The sequence below is a fragment of the Ochotona princeps genome, chromosome 11 (genome assembly GCF_030435755.1).
Source record: "Ochotona princeps isolate mOchPri1 chromosome 11, mOchPri1.hap1, whole genome shotgun sequence".
In the NCBI taxonomy this organism is placed as follows: Eukaryota; Metazoa; Chordata; class Mammalia; order Lagomorpha; family Ochotonidae; genus Ochotona; species Ochotona princeps.
The window spans coordinates 4587734-4601088 of record NC_080842.1 but is presented as its reverse complement, the minus strand read 5'-3'; the positions used below and the strand labels follow the sequence as shown (position 1 = coordinate 4601088).

General features: G+C 54.5%; 1 protein-coding gene across 1 annotated transcript in view; it reads left to right on the top strand.

Annotated features, from left to right (window-relative positions):
- The first annotated feature begins 1474 nt into the window (after positions 1 to 1474).
- The window catches only part of RAB11FIP1 (RAB11 family interacting protein 1), a 28768-nt gene continuing 16887 nt past the window's right edge, over positions 1475 to 13355 (top strand). The window contains exon 1 of the mRNA XM_004598504.2: positions 1475 to 1958. Within this exon, the coding sequence (XP_004598561.2) occupies positions 1582 to 1958 (377 nt within the window). The 5' untranslated portion in view covers positions 1475 to 1581. The remainder of the gene's footprint in view (positions 1959 to 13355) is intronic.

Sequence of the window (13355 nt, the reverse complement as noted above, 5' to 3'; positions counted from 1 at the left end):
GAAAATGAGTCAAAAGACAGCTCCTGTCTGTTGGTTTATTTCCTAAATGCTTGCACCAGCTAGGGCTGGGCCAGGCTGAAGCCAGAAGCCTGGAACTTAATGGGGACATGTGTGATGGTAGGGGTAGGGAACCAGCTATCGGAGCCAATACCTGTTGTCACCCTGGCGTATATTCGCAGGAAACTGCAATAGGGGACAGAGCCAGGAGTGAAACCAGGTTCTGGGATCCCGATGCCCTCCTGTGAGTGAAGTCTGGAGGTGGGAAGGGCTGGGGCAGGCCCAGCCACTGGCCAGGACAGCCATGGGGAAGATGGAAAAGCCAAGGCTTGAGGGGAGGGAGCGTATCTGGGGTCCAGGTTTGTGGGTTCAGGAGATGGAGTTAGGGTGGGCTCCTACAAGAATGCCTTGGACTCTTCCTAGTGCCCCTGGTGGGGAAGGCAGCCCCAAGATGGGTTCTGGGGACTAGGAAGAAGGGCAGGTATTAGTCTGCCTTAACTGGTGTGCTAGTCCCAGTTCTGTCTTCCCGCCTCTCGTTCACTGTAAGGTGCTAGGACCCTCCCACCGAACAGCTCAGCCTGAGCTCCCAGGGACCTAACAGACTCTAAGGGAGCACCAGCCAAGGACCAGCAGAGCCCAGGCAGACAGGCAGGGCAGTGGGAGGCTTAAGTAGGGGAGGGCCAGGAAAAATGGGGAAGTAGGGGCGAGGGCCAGCACCCACCCCGTTACGTCTCCTTTAGCAATCCCACACTCAGTTCCTCCTTTTTTCTCTTCTTTCTAACCCAACCTCATTTTATCGGGGGAGGGCAGGGCAGGGCAAAGCCGGGCGCACCTCCATTAACCCCAGGCCCCTCCCCTACACCGTCCCTTCCTCTTTTCAGGCCTTCAACTCCCGTATCCTACCAATTGCCTTGCCTCCCTGCCTCCCTCTCTCACTAAGAGCAGCAAACTGGGCGGGGTCACCTTCAGAACACCCTCAACTACATGGTCCTGGGAACCCGATGCGTGTCGCGCTACCAGTGAGATTTTTTTTTTTTTTGGAGAGGGGTGAGTAACAGCAATTATAGGCGGGAGACTGACTGAGGCAGAAAGATGTTATGTAACCCGTGCACGTTCAGTCCCCGCGCCGCTCCAACAGCTGGGCTTGGAATCCAGGTCGGCCTCCCAGCGCACCACGTTCCTGGCCACCTCCTGGGGTGAGGGGGTCACGGGACGCTGGGCACTGGGCACCCCGGGGCCCCCTCTCTTCAGACGCTGGGCACTGGGCACTGGGCACCCCCTCACTTAACCACCTCTCCCTTCTGGATCCAATGGGCCCCGCCCCCGTCGGCGCGCGGCTCTCCTCGCCAGCCCCGCCCGCGGCGGCCAGCAGGTGCAGCGCGGGGCGTGGACAGGGCGGGCTGGGCAAGGTCGGCGGAGGCGGGACCTGGCGGGGGCGTGGCCGGAAGCCTTAAAATGCCGAGGTTGCGGGGCGGGTGGTAGAGGCGTCTGCGAGCGGCCAGCTTTGCTGGCGGACCGCGTCGAGTGTCCCCACCATCCCCAGTTACCCCACCCCCACCCCCAGCTCGGTGCCGCGTCGTCACCATGTCCCTGGCGGCCTCGGCGGGCCGGGGCCCGGGGGCCTTGTGGTCCCCCACTCACGTACAGGTGACGGTGCTGCAGGCGCGAGGCCTGCGGGCCAAGGGCCCCGGGGGCACGAGCGACGCGTACGCGGTGATCCAGGTGGGCAAGGAGAAGTACGCCACGTCGGTGTCGGAGCGCAGCCTGGGCGCGCCGGTGTGGCGGGAGGAGGCCACCTTCGAGCTGCCGCCGCTCCTGGCCTCCGGCGCAGCGCCCCCGGCCGCCGCCACCCTGCAGCTCACCGTACTGCACCGCGCGCTGCTCGGCCTCGACAAGTTCCTGGGCCGCGCCGAGGTGGACCTGCGGGAGCTGCACCAGAACCAGGGCCGCCGCAAGACGCAGTGAGTGCGGGCCTCTGTGTGTGTGTGTGTGTGTGTGTGTGTGTGTGCGCGCGCGCGAGCGCAGTGGGAGAGGGCTTTCCCTTCTCCACACGACCCTTCCCTTCCCCCAGCCTGGCCTTGTAGTTGTATATTCTCACCTCCTCCACCTCCCGTCCCAGTTCTCCCGGTCTGGGGACTTGGTTGGAAGAAGTGGGGGGAGGGAGTGACCCCCCCAGGAGCCCTAAGGCAGTTTTGGATGGGCTGGCAAACTCTGATATTGTGGAAAGGTCAATCGCTCCCTCAGGGTGGACAGTGTGTGTCTGGGGACCTGGGGCACATTGGCCCCAGGGTGGGGCGGGAATGTGGCCCAGTGGGGTGGCTTAGCCCCTTGGCTCCTCATACCTGCCTAGGGAGTGGAGACTGTGTGGGAAGGCCTAGAAACTGCCTTGGTGTTAGCTCCGGGGTTTCCAAGAGATGGCTGGCCCCCGGAGGCAGTTCTGTTCCTCTCTGGAGTTTGTTGGGTTCCTCTTTATGGTCCTGCTGGTCGTGGCTGCTGCACCTGTGGCTCTAGGGAAAGGCTGGAGAAAGCTCCAGTGTCCCCGTGGTGTCACCCATTTATCTGGGTGCTTTTGATGGATTATGCTTGATAAGGCTCCGGACTTAGAACTGCCAAGCCAGCTGTCAGGGAGCGCGTTGATTCACTTAGCGTGTAGGAGAGCTACACAGAAGTTAGTGCTTTGCTGGGGAAAAGCCCCAGGGGTTGTAGCTAGCTACTGAGTGCTGGCTTGGGTGGCTGGGTGTGTGCCTTTCCACACCTCCCCCTGCCCTGATCTGCTCATCTGGCAGGGGACAAACAGGTGCTTCTGAGCTCACATCAGACAGCTAGACTCTAGGTGAGGCTGTAGTGTCTTCCAGCATTAGCTTACCAGCCACCGGGCAGGCAGTGTCTTTGCTAAGGAGGGGCTGAGCCAGGCCAGGTTTCCATCTGAGCATGGCGGGGGTTGTTGGCTGTTGGCCAGCCCTGGCCTTGTCCCACCTAACACAAGGTGTACGGCTGTTCGCTCCCGCGCCGTCTCACACCTGCGTGCCGGCGAGGGGCCCTCCGCAACCCCAGGTTGGGTGTGCATTGTGGGGTTGACTCAGGGATGGGTTGCACCACTTCTGAGCATCTGTGTTTCCTTGTCTATAAATGGAGCAGGTGGCCACCTGTAATTGATGTTTGTGGACTGTTTCTGGGAGCTGGGGTCATGGGGGCAAACGTATGGGGCTGCCTAGGGAGAGGTGACCCTCTTGGACCCCTAAGTTCTGCACTGGAACAGGTTTGGTCTGCCTCTTCCTTTTTTTAATTTTCTCCAATATAATCCCAATCCTAGGCTTCTTTCTGGTTGTACTGGTGGACATTTGCAAGTTTTCTATCATTTGCTCCTGGGACTTTCCAAGTTTTGGGGGTTGAGGTGGGGGCGGCCCATTCAGTTATACACAGCTTGTCTGATGCTCTGGCGTATCACCCAGGTGCCCCGAGACAGCCAAGGATGAGAGAGCAAGATAGCCACTCAGGAAGCATGAAAAACACTGGCTGGGCTGGGAAAGTTGTTCAAATTTGTTGTTAATGGGTTAGCTCCTCAACCTTAGATCTTAAACAAACAAAAAGAAACAACTAAAACTGAAATCTTGGTATATAGATTGTGTGTCTGACTTTTTTTTTTTTAAACCTTTAAAGCTGTATTTATTTATTTGAAAAACAGATTGAGAATCTTGCTTCTTCTGCTTGGTTCACTCCCCCCAGATGGCAGCAGCAGTGGCCAAGGTTGGGCCAGGCTAAAGCCAGGAGCCTGCAGTTCCATCGAGGTTGGCCATATGGATAGCAGGGGTCCAGAGACTGGGCCCATCTTAAGATGTCCTTCCCAGGAGCATTAACAGGGAGCTGGATTGGAAGTAGAACAGCTGGATTGGAAGTGGAAATTCGAACTGGTGCCCCTATGGCATGCGGGTGCTGTAGTGGGTGGCCTAGCCCAGTGCATCACAATCCCAACCCAGTACCTGTCTTTAGAGGAGACGCTGTGACGGAGTGTGATTCCCTTGTGAACCCCAGCCGGGAACTCAGGGCGTTAGGGCTTACCGTGCTAAGATTGCACCTGTTTTCTGGGTGAGCTCCCAGTTGCCGTATTTACTTGGAGTTGTGCGAATGTCCTTGTTTTTTTGTTTTTTTGTTTTTTTTTGTTTTGTTTTGTTTTTTTTTTTTTTTTTTAATCATGACTCAGATTCGCTTGGAGTGTAGGGAATCTTTTAGACACCAAGCAGAAACTGAATAGGGGATGTGTAATAGGGAAGTGGGTGTGGCCTTTTCTATAGGGAAAAAGGAAATGAATTGATTTTGGACTTGCTCACCTGTTACAATCCTGGGGTGTTGAGGGACCTTGGTTAGGGGGGAATGAGTCGGCACCGTGAAACAGACGTGAACCTGTGAGATGCTCCACCGGGCTCTCTGGTCTCACCTGTGTGGGGAATCCCAGGTTGTTTAAAAAGCCTTTGATGGAGTGTGGGGGAGATGGTCTGTGAAGGACTGGTACGAAGTGTGCTTTCAGCGGGTGAGGGCAAGGCCGGTGCGTAACTGAGTATCATGTAAGTTAATACGGTGATACTCCGTGCCGCGGGAGGCTGGGTGGGAGGAAGGGTCAGTTCCTTGTGTTTAGGACCTTCAGTTGCATCTGAAAGGATTTTACACCATCACGGATAGACATTTTGAAGAACCAGAAGTGTAGTAAGGTGCCGAAATAAAGCTGTTGATGGAAATTATGCAAATAGACGGGCCGAGTTACATGCGAGAAATGACTGTGCTTCACAAAGGATCAGCAATGGACTTTTTTTTTTTTTTTTTTTTACCTCCACATTGCCTAAGCACATTGAAGTGTTTTTGTAGCCAGCTGGAAAAATTGAGCAATGTTGTGACGACTGGTTAGTTTTTTTTTTCTTTTTTTTTTCTTCCTGGGAGTTTCCCTTGAAGATGATAATCATGCCCTTACTGGAAACTCACCCACGTCTCATGGAGACACAGAAGTCCCTTCCCCTCCCTCCCCGCCCTCCCTGTCCCCTCCTCTGCCTCCCACATGTGGCTCAGGCCTTGAGACTGGATTCTGTGTAGTTTCTGGCTTCAGTAGTCCTGACCACTTATAGTAACAAGATGGAAAAAACCAAAACAGGGAGAGAAAAGGGGCAGTCATGTGGGTGACAGGGAAGATGCCCCGTGCGTTTTCCAGGTGACATTATTATTAATTTCATTTGATGGTTAGCATGAAGAAAGTTCTAGCTGCTTTTCCACTTCTGGCCTCTTGAGTTTGTCCACCCTTTCAGTAAATATTTCTTACTAATGCCTACCGTGTGGCTGGCTGGCTGTTGAGTGCACACAGCGGTGTGAGCAAGAGGGAGCTCACAGTCTTGTGGGGGAGCCGGCATTAAATGAGCACAGTAATCCGTAAGCGCTTACTGTGCTACAAGTACTGTGGCAGCAGAGAGCAAGAGATCACAGAAGTAAAACCCAGGGGCCAGCACTGTGCTGTCGCAGGTCAAGCCCCTGCCTGCAGGGTCGGTGTTCTGTATGGGCACTGGTTTGAGTCCCGGCTGCTCCACTTCTGGTCCAGCTCCCTGCTAATGTGCCTGGGAAAGCAACGGAAGGTGGTGCGGGAGCTTGGCCCCTGTACCCACGTGAGGCACCTGCGCCTGGATGAGCTCCAGCAGGTGAGGCCCTTTGGAGGGAGAACCAGCAGGTGGAAGATCTAGCTCTGCCTTTCAAAGAAATAAATGGAAAATTTTAAAGATTTATTTATTTTTATTGGAAAGTCAGATATACAGAGAGGAGAAGAGACAGAGAGGAAGATCTTCCGTCCAATGATTCAATCCCTGAGTGACCACAACTGTCGGTGCTGCGCCAATCTGAAGCCAGGATCCAGGAGCTTCCTCCAGGTCTCCCACGTGGGTGCAGGATCCCAAAGCTTTGGGCCATCCTCAACTGCTTTCCCAGGCCACAGGAAGGAAGCTGGATGGGAAGTGGGACTGCCGGGATTAGAACCGGCACCCATATGGGATCCTGGTGTGTGCAAGGCAAGGACTTTAGCTGCTAGGCTTCTGCACCGGGCCCTCTTTTTATTTTTTTAAGTGAAGAATAGGGAAGGCATGATTTTTTTTTTTTTTGAAAGCATGATTTAAAGGGAGACTTGACAGATGGCCTCTCTGAGGCAGAGAATGGAAGGATTTTTTTCTAGCGAAGAGGAAAGGTGAAGGGAAGGGGTAGCCGGCGCAAAGGCCCCCCAGGCAGTGGCCCTCGGTGGCTGGAGTAGGACTGAGTCAGGTGAGGCCTAGGAGGAACTCAATTTTTTACTTCACAGCAATAGGAAGTCACCGAGCGTGCTGAAAGCATGGGACAAATGTGAGCTCATTTTTTTGCCAAAGATTAGCATGGCCGTTGGGATGGGGAGTGGATTTGAACCTGGCCCAGGCTGGGATCAGATGGTCTGTGCAGTGGTTTGTAGTCCTCTAGGCCTGGCCAGGGGCAGTGGCTAGGAGGGGGAAGGAGGTACTTTGGGGGTTGAGTCAGCCTGATCTACATGGATGGGCTGGGACAGGGAGAGACGGAGAGGCAGTGATGGAAACCCGCATGCGAAATAGGAAGGCTCAGTGTTACCAGGAACAAGGAAGCGGCGTCTGCCACGTGGGGGTGAGGTCATGGACCCAGGGCAGCCTTGGGCAGTGGCAGAGTCGCCTGTTGGTACGGAGGACCAGGACACACCCTTGCAGCCTAGGTGTGCCTAGAGGTGTGTCTTGAGGTGTGCACATTTCTCTGCGGGTCAGGTCTTTGTTTTGGAGCACCACAGCTGATGTCACTGCACGGTCGTGCTTTCCACAGCTGGTGGAGTGCACAGGACGAAGGCAAGGAACAGGAGCAGTAGGCAAGACATTTCAAAGGCCCGTGGAACACGAATTGAGTAAGAAGTTGGATTTTGAGTTGGGTGTCGTGTTGCCACAGGTTAAGTTGACTGGTTCCAGTCTCGCCCACTCCCTCCTTCCAGTCCAGCTTCTTGCTAATGTGCCTGGAGGCAGCAGACCTGACCCAGACACTTGGGTTCCTGCCACTCTCGTGGGAGACTCGGATGGAGTTACCCCTCCTTCCTTCAGCCTGACCCAGTTGGGGCGTTTGGAGAGTTAACCAGCAGAGTGGATGATCTCTCTCCCTCTCTTTCTGTGTCTCTCTCCCTCTCTACCTCTCTCTTCCTCTCATTTTTCCCTCTCCCTCTCACTCGAGTTACTCTTCCGGGGCCAGCACCATGGTATAGCAAGCTAAGCTTCCACCTGTAGTGCCAGCATACCTGTGGGCACTGGTTGTGTCCCAACTGCTCCACTTCTCATTCAGCTCCCTGCTGCTGGCCTGGGAAAGCAGCAGAGAATGGCCTAAGTCCTTGGGCCCCTGGGAAACCCAGAAGAAGCTCCTGGCTCCAGGCTTCAGATTGGCTCAGCTCCAGCTGTCACAGTTATTTGGGGAGTGAGCCAGTGGATGGAAGATCTCTCTACATTTCTCCTTCTTTGTGACTGCCTTTCAAACAAAATAAATAAAAAACTCTTTAAAAAATAATTCTCTAAAAGAAAATTCCCGTTTTGATGTAAAAAATGTTGAAATCCTTGCAATGAGTGATCTTCAAAGAGTTCATGGCAAATATATTGTGTGTAGGGGGCACTATGCATAATAGATTTATCTGTATTCAAATAAGCTAATTTTCTAACTGCACCTTTCCATGAACCTTTTTTTAAAAACATTTATTTATTTTTATTGGAAAGTCAGATATACAGAGAGGAGGAGAGACAGAGAGGAAGATCTTCCATCTGATGATTCACTCCCCAAGTGACCACAACGGCCGGTACTGCGCCGATCCGAAGCCAGGATCCAGGAACTTCCTCCGGGTCTCCCACATGGGCGCTGGATCCCAAAGCTTTGGGCCGTCCTCGACTGCTTTCCCAGGCCACAGGCAGGGAGCTGGATGGGAAGTGGAGCTGCCGGGACTAGAACCGGCGCCCATATGGGATCCCGGTGAGTTCAAGGCGAGGACTTTAGCTGCTAGCCTACGGTGCTGGGCCCTCCATGAACTTCTTAAAGTGACCTTGGATGACCTTAGGAACGCTGAACCCACAGGTGCAAAACCACAGCTCCAGGGGTGAGCCTGCTGAGATGTTGTTCCCATTAGGGAACGCAGGTGTGGAAAATCGTCCCGTCTTTCGCACTTGGCCACAGCTGTTCCTGTGGTCGCAGACGCCTTGGGCGTTTTTATAAATGCTAGCTGACATGTCATCCTCATTGTGGTTGGTAGCTGAAAGTGTTATCACACTAAGAGCCACGCTCATGCTAATGAAGATTACATCAACTCCAGCTCATGTTGGCTGGCATCTCACTTCCTGCCCCCTCAGCGATTCTCTCAGGTATTCATTAAAATGCTGTGATTTGGGGGATTGGACATTTGGTGTGGCCATTAGCGTCCCTTGTGAGAGTGATTGAGTCCAGGCTTGGGGCTCCTGACCCCAGCTTCCTGCTGACGTCAGCCCTGGGAGTCGGTGGGGATGAGGCCTGGCTCCTGGGCTGGTGGGCATCTGAGGGCTGAACCAGCAGTTGGGAGTGCACACTCTTCCTCTCTCATTGACTTGCTTCTTTTTCTGCCTCTCCAATGAGCTAGCCTAAAGCAAAATAATAAATAGAGCTCGGCGCAATAGCGTAGCGGTTAAAGTCCTCGCCTTCAACACGCTGGTGCCTGCCCTGCACATGTGAGACTCCCCCCCAGGGAATTCTGGCTCCCTGGCTTTAGCCTGGGCCAGTCCCAGCTATGGTGGGCGTTAGGGAGTTGAAACAGCAAAGAAATGATCGCCCTCTCTCTGTCTTTCTCTGTCACTCCACCTTAAGGATAAATAAATAGGTAAGCAGTGTAGTTGCCGTGATCTTACAGAGCCGTGCTGTGGAGGGACAGCTGGCTGCAGAGGATTAAGGGGCCTTAGCCCTAGACTGGCAGTGATCAGAGGTCCTTGAAAGCCCTTATCTCCCTTCCAAAGTGCTTCCCTAGGTGGCCTTTAGCTCTGGCTCCAGGGCAGGCTTCTGAGTCCAAACAGCATTAACACTCAGACTCTGGTACGGGTTCTGTTCCCCTTGAAAAGAGACCCCAGCCTGGATGCTGCCCACTTTGAACCCCTCCCTGAGGTCTCTGTGAGCAGGTGAGTGAGCCGGATGATGCTTGGCCTGCCCCGCTGTTTTCCACAATCCTTCCACTACTGGAGGGTTTGTTAGTCCTTTGCGTTACAGAGGTTAAAGAGTGATCAGGAACCCGCGTGTCCCAGCTGTGGGCAGTGCACCGCGTCTCGTGCCTGCGGGCAGAGACCTGTGTGTCCCAGCTTTGGGCAGTACACTGTGTCTCACAGCTGTGATCAGAGGCCCGCATATCGCAGCTGCAGGCAGAGTCCTGCATCTCATGGCTGCAGGCAGTGCCCTATGCTAACGCGAAGAAGCATTTCAGGTCCTTGGTGCTGGTGGCTGCCAGGACCCTCCTTGACCACTGATTTTTCTGCTGGGGAGAAGTCTGTTGCTAACGTGTAGGAGGAAAGCCCCGGGGCTGGGGTCTCCTGTCTGTCCCTCTGTGTGTGTGGAGGGGATAGAGGCCGCCTGAAGGAATTGCAGAAAAGGAAGGCCAGTGGCCATGCAGCACCTTTCTCTGAATGTGGAGCAGGGGCCCAGGTCAAGAAAACCCAGAAAACCCGCATGGAAGTGTGACGGACACACATCACTTTCAGCGCGATGAACAGGAGGGCGTGGCCGAGGTGTCCAGAAAGGCTGCTGTGTGAAGGGCGACAGTGCCCGACAAGGTGGTGTTCCAGGGGCTGCCCTCTGCTGCTCCCAGAGTGTTCATTCTTTCCCCCTAATCCTGCCCTACTTGGCCCACCTGGATGCTTGCGACCACAAGTCCCTCACTCAGATACCCAAGTCAACAGTATGGATGAAGAGGAGGAGGAAGAGTCAAATGAAGAGGATGAAGAGGAAGATTTAGAAGGAGAAGATGAGTTTGGATTCCATGAAGATAGATAAGAAGGAAAGGGGGCCGTTGCTGTGGCACAGTGGATTAAGCCACTGCCTGTATGCCAACATTCCATATGGGCACTGGATTGAGTCCCGGCTGCCCCGCCTTCCATCCAGCTCCCTGCTGATACACCTGGGAAAGCAGAGAAGGATGGCTCAAGTGCTTAGGCCCCTGCACCCAGGTGGGAGACCCAGATGGAGTTCCTGGCTCCTGGCTCCTGGCTCCTGCTGTTGTGGCAGAACCAGTGTATGGAAGCTGTCTGTGTCTCTCCCTCTCTACTCTGCCTTTCAAGTCAAGAAATCTTTAAAAACAAAACAAAACAAAAGGATAAGAAGGAAACAGGAATGGTAAAGAGAGGCAGAGAGAAACCTGGGGGAGAAGGTGACTGGGGTGTCAGATGGCCTGCAGAGCCAGGGCTGTTCAGGAGAGAGAGAGAGAGAGAGTGTGTGTGTGTGTGTGTGTGTGTGTGTGTGTGTGTGTGTGTGTAGAGCCAGGGCTGTTCAGGAGAGAGAGAGAGTGTGTGTGTGTATAGAGCCAGGGCTGTTCAGGAGAGAGAGAGAGAGAGAGTGTGTGTGTGTGTGTGTGTGTGTGTAGAGCCAGGGCTGTTCAGGAGGGGGAGAGAGAGAGAGAGAGAGAGAGAGAGAGAGAGAGAGAGAGTGTGTGTGTGTGTGTGTGTGTGTGTGTGTATAGAGCCAGGGCTGTTCAGGAGAGAGAGAGAGAGAGAGGGAGAGAGAGAGAGAGAGAGTGTGTGTGTGTGTGTGTGTGTGTGTGTGTGTGTAGAGCCAGGGCTGTTCAGGAGAGAGAGAGAGTGTGTGTGTGTATAGAGCCAGGGCTGTTCAGGAGAGAGAGAGAGAGAGAGTGTGTGTGTGTGTGTGTGTGTGTGTGTATAGAGCCAGGGCTGTTCAGGAGGGGGAGAGAGAGAGAGAGAGAGAGAGAGAGAGAGAGAGAGAGAGTGTGTGTGTGTGTGTGTGTGTGTATAGAGCCAGGGCTGTTCAGGAGAGAGAGAGAGAGAGAGGGAGAGAGAGAGAGAGAGAGAGTGTGTGTGTGTGTGTGTGTGTGTGTGTGTGTATAGAGCCAGGGCTGTTCAGGAGAGAGAGAGAGAGAGAGAGGGAGAGAGAGAGAGAGAGTGTGTGTGTGTGTGTGTGTGTGTGTGTGTGTGTGTGTGTATATAGAGCCAAGGCTGTTCAGGAGTGTGTGTGTGTGTGTGTGTGTGTTTCTAAGCTGCACTATAGACTCCAGGACACCCACTGAGCAGGTCCTGCGGCCTTCGGCCTCCTTCCCCGTTGAGTCAGTGTTGTCCTTGGAGGCCTGGCCCAGCAGGGCTGTAAGCATGGCAGGTTTTCCTGTGGCAAGGACCGTGTACCACCCACAAGCTTTGTCTATCAAAATCTTCACTTTCTGTGTTGAAGCACATTGCACCCTCTTGTATGTCCTCTCTCAGAGTTGGGGAGTCCTCGGTTTCTTGTCTCTCCTAATGGGGAGCAAAGCCTGAAAGGGTTCTCACATGCCATGGGGAGCACACACCCACCAGGCTCGCCCTCAAATTCCTACCTAGGTCTTCTAATTGGGGAAATTGTATGATGCAGACCAGTGCTGTACTTTCCTTTCTTTTTCCAATGAAAATCATTTTTATTTCTATTTGATAAGTAAGCTCGGGTAATGCAGTCAGAACTGTTGTTGAGTCAGTGGGTCACCTTAAGGGCTGGTGTTGTGGCATAGCACGTTAAGCCACCTGTTGCAATGCCAGCATGCCGCATGGATGCCAAGTTCTAGCCCTGGCTGCTGGGCATCTGATCCAGCTCCCTGCTGGTGTGCCTGAGAGGCAACTGAAGATGGCCCAACTGCTTGGGTAACCTGAACGGAGTTCCTGACTCCTGGCTTCAGCGCGGCCCAGCCCTGGCTGCTGCAGCCATTTAGTGAGTGAACCAGCAAATGGAAGATCTCTCTCTGTCTCCCTCTCTGTGTATTCCCCATCACATGTTTGAACCAGTTTCTAAGCATTCTTCTGCGCCTCCTCTCCTCTGCCATGTCGCCTGTCTGTTCCCATGGCTGATGCGGGGGACTGCAAGCAGTGCGCTTGCGGTGTTGCCATCATGGTGTTTGCCCCGAAGCTCGCCACGCTTGTGTGACTGGCAGGTCTTCCAGGCAAGCTGATGGTGGGCAGGGCTGGGCAGGAGAGGCAGCCGGCTGGTACTTTAGTGTTCCAACTTAGGTGACACTGTTGAGTAACAAGACTTGTTATACCGCATAGTTCCCGGTGCAACGCATGCACACAGTCACAGGGTAGGCACCCTCAGGTTGTAAATAAACACGGCTGGCCCTGTTTGCTGTGGGCAGCTTCTTGGCCACCAAGAGAGGGCCCTGGCCCTTCTCTCAGCAGGTGAAGAGTCACTTCCTTCTGCCATCTTTTCACTCCCCTGGTGGTAGTGGTGAGGGGGGAGCCAATCTCCAAGGAACGGGAGAATCTTGATACCTCTGCTGGTTCACGCCCCAACTGGCTGCAACAGCCAGGAGCTTCTTCCAAGTCCCCAGAGGGATACAGGGGTCCAAGCACTTGGGCCATCCTCTGCTACTTTCCCAGGCGCATTAGCAGGGAGCTGGATTGGAAGTGGGGCAGCCGGGTCTGAGCCAATGCCCCTATGGGGTGCTGGCCTCAGAGGGTAGCTTTATCCACTGTGCCACAGTGAGTCTGAAAGTCTCTCAAGAAGGATTGAGTGGCTCTTGGGGCCACATGTTGCTCGGAGTTCCTGGCTTAGTGGTTCCCCTGAGGCCACCCCAGTCCCCTGTGTCTTGTGTCACCTAGTCGCTATGGAGATGGATGACTCAGGCTGTTTGTCACACTGGAGATTGGACCTGGGAATGGAGTGGGGTGGGTCACCCCAGGCCAGCCCAGTCCTTGAAGCTGACACACGTGGAAGGAACACGGAACGCTGGTGGCCCCTGGGCACACAGCTCCGCGCTGGCCTTGCGACCCTGGGACTCCCCGTGTTCCCCACGCCCAGACGTTGTGCTGAATGAGCACCTTGTCTATGATCTGAGTCTTCATCCGCATTCCCCGGGGACCTTGCATGGTAATTATCTCCCCTCACGGCAGGCAAGGGATCCCACAGTGGGAGGCAACCAGTCCCCACGTGCAGGTGACCACCAGCTGCCCTGGCTGTCTCCTGGGGGGCTTGGGAACGTGGCGCCGGCCTGTCTGGCCTTTGGGAGCCAGCCCTCAGGAATGCTGTTAGGGAGCGCAGAGGCAGCTTCTGAGACACACCAGGCCGGCATTTGGGTCAGCCGGCTGACCTGCACTGGGGACCAGGGGCAAGCAGCA